General features: G+C 41.9%; 1 protein-coding gene across 1 annotated transcript in view; it reads left to right on the top strand.

Annotated features, from left to right (window-relative positions):
* Window positions 1–1,251: 1,251 nt before the first annotated feature.
* Window positions 1,252–6,590, top strand: part of EFHC1 (EF-hand domain containing 1) — a 77,772-nt gene continuing 72,433 nt past the window's right edge. Inside the window, exons 1-2 of the mRNA XM_007936144.2 lie at window positions 1,252–1,314; window positions 6,078–6,299. Of these exons, the coding sequence (XP_007934335.1) occupies window positions 1,252–1,314; window positions 6,078–6,299 (285 nt within the window). The remainder of the gene's footprint in view (window positions 1,315–6,077; window positions 6,300–6,590) is intronic.

The raw sequence follows: 6,590 nt of genomic DNA, 5'->3' as shown, positions 1-6,590 counted from the left end.
AAGAACGGCCAGACTTGTCTCACCTACTTTGGTCATATTGTCAGAAGGGACCAGTCCCTGAAGAAGGATATCACGTTTGGTGAAGTGGAGGGTCAGAGAAAAAGGGGAAGGCCCTAAATGAAATGGATTGACACAGTGGCTGCAACGAGGGGCTCAAGCATAGCAAAGATTGAGTATGGCTCAGGACCTTCTGTTATACACAGGGTCGCTGTGAGTTCGTATCTACTTGATGGCACTCTAACAAAGAGAGAAACTTTTCTGTCAACAAATATTGAGCACAAATAGTAGTGCAGGGAATATGCTCCTGGTCTGGCTGGCAAGAACGTTAAGGCTGCCGAACCACAGGCATTGACAGTAGAATAATAATAGCAGACAGGAAAAAGATAATTCGGCAGGAGGAAGATTAGGGATGAGGTTGTTGCATTAGCTCATTAAATATCTCAGCAACAGAAATACAATTATGAATAATCTGAGGACCCTGCCCCCAAGATGCATTGGGCCTGGGGTCGGTAACATTTTAATCCAGACTAACCATTTACACCAAAATCCAAACCAAACTCACTGCCATGGAGTCCATTCCGAGGCACAGCGACCTCCATTGGGTTTCCAAGGCTGTCAACCTTTACAGAAGCAGATTGGCCCATTAGCCTTCCCTGGAGAGGCTGGTGGATTTCAACAGCTCACCTTCAGGTTAGCCGCCAAATGCCTCATCTACTATGCCACCAGAGCTCCTTAACCATTTACACGCAGGGCCCTTTTGCAGAACTGGGAGAAAGAGTGCCTGAGTTCACTGCGCCAGTGGTGCGCGGCAGAGTCAATGGAAACTAGGATGGAAAGAAGCGTAGAAATTCCTTTTCTGTAACTGACTTTAGGATCTGCTGCGACCCCTGGACTTCACTGCGAGAACTACGGTCTCAGTACAACTAAACCCCTCTCCTGGCAGCTCAACAACTCCCACAAAGAGTCTACTGGGAGCCCCAACGTTCACAGCCGTATTGGCGGGCTCATCGTCGCAGGCCCACAACCTCGTAACCCCGCCGTAAACCGTGCCACCGCGAGAACGTGGAGGCTGGAGGATGGGCGCACGCGCAGATCTGTGGTGCTAAACCTTAAGCTCCGCCCTTCGCTCGCGGGCTCTCGGGATGTTTACGGTTACCATGGAGTCTCGAGGGGCTTGCGGACGCGGCTTGTCGCCCAGGCAACCCGGATGAACAAAACCTGGCTGAGGCAGCGCGAGTAATAGCGGCTGCGATGGTGTACAACCCAGTCCATGGCCTGCCCTTCCTCCCAGGCACGTCCTTTAAGGACACCACGGTGAGGACTCATCTGCCCAACTTCCGCCTGTCGCCACCATCCAGCAGCTTCGGGGCCTCTCCGCTTAGTCTCGCGCATCCGAGTCTGTCCTCTCCCTTCAGACCTGCCCTCTGCTTCAACTTTGTTCTCATTTTCCGCCGCAATTCTGTCGTCTGCCTCACGCAGCATCATATTTTTTCTCCTACCTTTTCTCTCTCCACTCCATTTCTTAATTTTTCTGCTCCATCCTGGCAATCTGTCCGCTCGCCCTAGTCCTCTTTCCCCTATACGCGTACTTCCTTGCCGCTCTGTTCCTCCACCCTTGATTCTTCTCCTGATCGCTTACTCTTTTCTCACCTTACTCTCAAGCTCTCCCCAGGCCCTTTCCCTGTCTCATTCTCCTGTCTCTCCCCAGCTCCATCCTTGTTGTTGTTGTTATATGCCGTTGAGTTGGACCCTACCCACAGCGACCCCTTCTTGGGTTTCGGAGGCAGTATCACTAGGGAAGTAGATTGCCCCATCTTCCTTCCGAGGAGTGGCTGGTGAGTTTGCACTGCCAACCTTCTGGTTAGCAGTCAAGTAACCAAGTGCGTTAGGCACTACGTTACCAGAGCTCCTAGCTCCATCCTTAGCCACCGCCCCCCCCCCCATCCTAGTCTCCCGGACTCAGCCTCTCTCCACCCTCATCCTCACTCTACAGCCCCGTCCTACCCACTCTCCCCTGACCCCTCATTCCTGCGTCGCCTCTTCCTCTTCTGAATCCTGGACCCAGTAATCTCTTCCACCCCAAACTCTGTTTCTTGTCTTGTAAAGCTTTTCATTTTCTTCTTTCTGCCAGGTCGTTTTCCACATGTCCCCACTTCTCATTTATGCTTCCGCATCCCTCATTTATGCTACCCAACCTCTTCCCATTTCTGTCCTGCACTTCTACCTTTTCTACAGTCTAGTCCCACTTCTCTCCATCCTTGTTTTATCTTCTTTCTCAATTGCTGTTTCTCAAAAAGTTATACTTTCCACATTTCCCCAACTCCCTCCCAAACCATTCTTCCCTGCCTCACTGAAGATATTTAATTCGTATTTTCCTACCACTTTGTTCTTCTCACTCTAAGTTTTTTTGTAAAAGTACCTATTTAGATTTTGTTTTTCTCCTTCCCCACAACCTTAAATGTTTTCTGTTGCATTTTCTAGACAAAATTGAAAAACAAAAAAAGCTTATGCTCTCTCTCTCTCTCTCTCTCTTTTTTTTTTCTCATGACATAGTTTAGCCCTTGACAAAAATTCTTTAGTATTTGTTTTAATTTTAAAGAGTTACTGAAACATATGTTCTGGAAGGAGGTCATTACTTGAGATTCAGTAGGCAGTAGGATGATTATCATAGATAAACCAACAGTAATTTGTATAGTCGAATAATTTAAATTGCAAGGTCCTCTCTACATTCACAAGGTTAGGATAAAATATTTGATTGATTTATTTTCTTTGGGAAAATGAATTTCAAGTTAAAATATTTAAAGTTTGGTCAGGACATTTGAATTCTGAATCTCTTCTACCTCATGATTATTGCTGTATTAAGTAAGACACAGCATAATAGATTTTCAGTTTCAGTGGGCTTTTCACTTTTATGTGGAGTCCTGGGGTGGTGTGAAGAGTTAATCTGGCTGCTAAGAAAAGAAAGAGAGAGAGAGAGAGAGAGAGAGAGAGATTTGAGTTCACCCAGATGTGCCTTGGAAGAAAGACCTGGCAATCTACTATCAAATCAGCCACTGAAAACCCTATGGAGCACAGTTCTACTGTGATACACATGGGGTCACTATGAAGCAGAATCTACTCAATGCAACTGGTTTTCATTTTATGTAATTTAGAAAATGTAGGTAATTATTGCCCATGAAAGCACATAGAGTTAAATTGATTTGGAGCATTACAGAGATGTGGACTAGAGTTAAGGAACCCTGGAGGCATAGTAGTTAAGTTTTCAGCTGCGAACTGAAAGATTGGTTTGGACCCAGCAGCTGCTCTGTAGGAGGAAGATATGGCAGTCCACTTCTGTACAGATTACCACCTTAGAAATCCTATGGGGCAATTCTACTCTGTCCTGTACGGTCACGATGAGTCAGAATTGACTCGACAGCAATAGGTTTGGTTTGGGTTTGGGTGGACTGGAATACCAGGCTATATGGAGGATATATACTACTATAGTACAAATTAGTTAAACTGTGCACTGGACTTAGTACTGAAATAAAAAAATTGAGTTGAGTAATTTGTGAGTAATAGGCACTACACTTAGGTGTAGTGCCTAAGGCATTTGACTGCTAACCAGAAAGCTGGTGGTTCAAACCTACCAGCCAGTCCTTGGAAGGAAGGTTGGGCAATCTACTTCTGTAGTGATACTGCCTCAGAAACCCAAGGAGGTGTCACTATGAGTTGGATCCAACTCAATGGCAGTGAATTTGGTTTGGTTTAATATATGATTACAGCTGTCACATAGTGTCACATAGTGAATGGTTGGACTAGTGGATGGTTTGGTCCTAGATTTTTCATATTTTAAATACACTAGCTGAGTGTCCACCAGTTTGCTTTATTTGAAGTTTGAAAAACATGGTCACTGTATCATCAACAGTGAAGGAATAGGTAGGTATATGTACCTCTAAAGGCATTCAGAAGGTGAGCCCATACTTTATCAGAAGGTTGAGGAGGCCTGAGTTTGCTTTCCCTGGGGTGCCATATGGGTCCACTAGTAAAAGTCACTTGACTGCTAAGCAGCCACTCCTTGGAAGAAAGGTTGGGCGATCTATTTCCGTAGTGATACCACCTGGGAAACCCAAGGAGGGGTCACTATGAGTCAGGTCCGACTTGATGGCACATAACAACAACAACAACAACAGTAAAAGTCATAGCTAAGTGATGATTGAGATGTCTTTCTATAATGACAAAAGTGAACTGAAGCAGTGATATTGTTTCTCTTGTAAGAGGTGGAAAGGAGCTTGAAGTTACAAAGTTACCCAGTGAGGGAGTCAACTCAGCCTAATTCATTTTATGTCAAATGTGTTATGCCTGTGGGGCAGCTCCTGTCAGCCGTGGCTGTCCATGTCTATTGATTCTGAATTTGTTGACCCTTAAGTCCACATCCTATAACTTTTTTAGCAAACAATGTTTAATCTATTGTACCTTCATATTAGTACAGATCTTGAAAGATGGTAGGCTGGGCTCCAAAGAAATTAGAAGATACATAAGTCATTTTATCCAAAAAATATATATATATATAATGATTCATTGTAAGTTGTTTAATATATATAAAAAAAAGCAAACTCATGGCTGTTAAGTCATTTCTGACTCATAGCAACCCTTCCTTGGGTTTCTGAGACGGTACCTCTATAGAAATAGATTGCCCAACCTTCTTCCTTCCGAGGAGTGGCTGGTGGGTTTGAACTGCCAGCCTTCTGGTTAGCAGTCAAATGCCTTAAGCACTATGCCACCAGAGCTCTCATATATGTATGTATGTATGTATATATATACTAAACATTAAACTCACTGCCATTGAGTTGATTCTGACTCGTAGCAACCTCTATTGGGTTTCCAAGGTGGTAAATCTTTTCAGAAGTATATTGCCACATCTTCCTTCTGCAGAGGCTGGTGGGTTTGAATTGCCAGTCTTCTGGTTAGCAGTGAAATGCCTTAGGCACTATGTCACCAGAGCTCCTATACATGCATATATATACATACACATAATTGGGAAAGTAAATAACAAAAATTCCATCATTTCTTTTAATTTGTTGTTTGTGTTTTTCAATTACCTATAAAAATATGTTCATTGCAAATAATTAATCTAATTCAGAAATGTATTATACAGACTGACATTCCACAAATGCAGTCTGTTTTCATGCATATGTGTTTGTATACTTGCATTTATAATACACATATAACCTTATATGCTGCTTTTTTGACCTTATTAAGCTATAAACATTTTCCCCAGGTTTCTGCAAGGTCTTTAAAACCATTTTTTTTTTTTTTAAATTTGGTGAGTATATATGTAACAAAACCTATTGCCATTTCTACAGTCTTCACATGTATAAATCAGTGACATTAATTATATTCATCATGTTCAACCATCACCATTAGCTGTGAAAACCAATATTTTAATGACTACATAATAGTCTGTTGAGAGAGCCATCATTTGCTCACATCTTCATAAAATGTCTGTCTTTTAGATAGTTTCCAGCATTTCCCTATTGTTACTAACATTGTAATGGACAACTTTAGGCATATAGCCTAAATTTGGGATTATATCCTTATATCCATAATATCAAGATTATCAAGGTGGGATTACTGAGTTCAGGACTTTAAATATATGACATTCAGTTGCTTTCCTAAGAGTTATATGAATAAGAAAGGTGCTTTTCATTTCAGGTAAAAATAAAATTCACAGAACCAGATTTTCTAGGGTTCATGGTTTATAACTCAGATAAGATGAAAAGCATGGGAAGACTAGTAATAAATTGAGAGTGTTGATGAGACAATACTTTGTCTTATGAGAGATGAATTAATAGTTAAATTGACTATTACAGAGCAGAGTTTTAATTTAATTTTACACTCAGGCCACTGCCTCCTTCCTTGTTTTCGGCCAAGCATTTTGGCTTAAAACACAAAAACCTTTTAATGTAGGTAAACTTTTTGGTGTGTTTTGTGATGTTTATAAGCAGAGGATTAAGTTATTACTTTTTAAAATTAGCTCTTTTATCTAACAAATGTATCTTTATTATTATTAATGACATGCTTATTTTCTTCTTCAGAAAACAGCCTTCCATAGAAGCCAGACGTTGGGCTACAGGAATGGCTATGCAGTTGTTCGACGTCCAACAGTTGGCATAGGTGGGGAATGGCTCCAGGTCAACCAGCTGTCCCAGGCTGAGCTCGATGAGTTGGCCAATAAGAGACCAGCATTAACTTATGGCCAACCTAAGCAAGCCCCACCTGCTGATTTTATTCCTGCACATGTGGCTTTTGACAAAAAGGTATCATCTGGGATTTTAGGGTATATCTTCAGTTCAGGTTTCTGAAAGCCAACTGCTTTCAGAAAAATTAACAGTAGTAAACCACAGATTTCCCAGAGTGCTCTGAGGAAAAATTGTTCAAATGCCTCAACACTTAGTCACAGACAACTGAACTGGGGATTGAAAGAGGCTTTCTTTAGTCAGGAAGCAGATTACAGAACGTAAATACAAGAAATTCCCTGTAGACTTCACTGAAATATTTTCCTAGTTGAAGAAAAGTTGGATCAGTTCTGAATTCTTTTTTTTTTTTTT

Source organism: Orycteropus afer, unplaced genomic scaffold (genome assembly GCF_000298275.1).
Source record: "Orycteropus afer afer isolate SDZICR_OR568_19922 unplaced genomic scaffold, OryAfe1.0 scaffold00034, whole genome shotgun sequence".
Classification (NCBI taxonomy): Eukaryota; Metazoa; Chordata; class Mammalia; order Tubulidentata; family Orycteropodidae; genus Orycteropus; species Orycteropus afer.
This window is presented reverse-complemented; position numbering and strand designations above follow the sequence as displayed.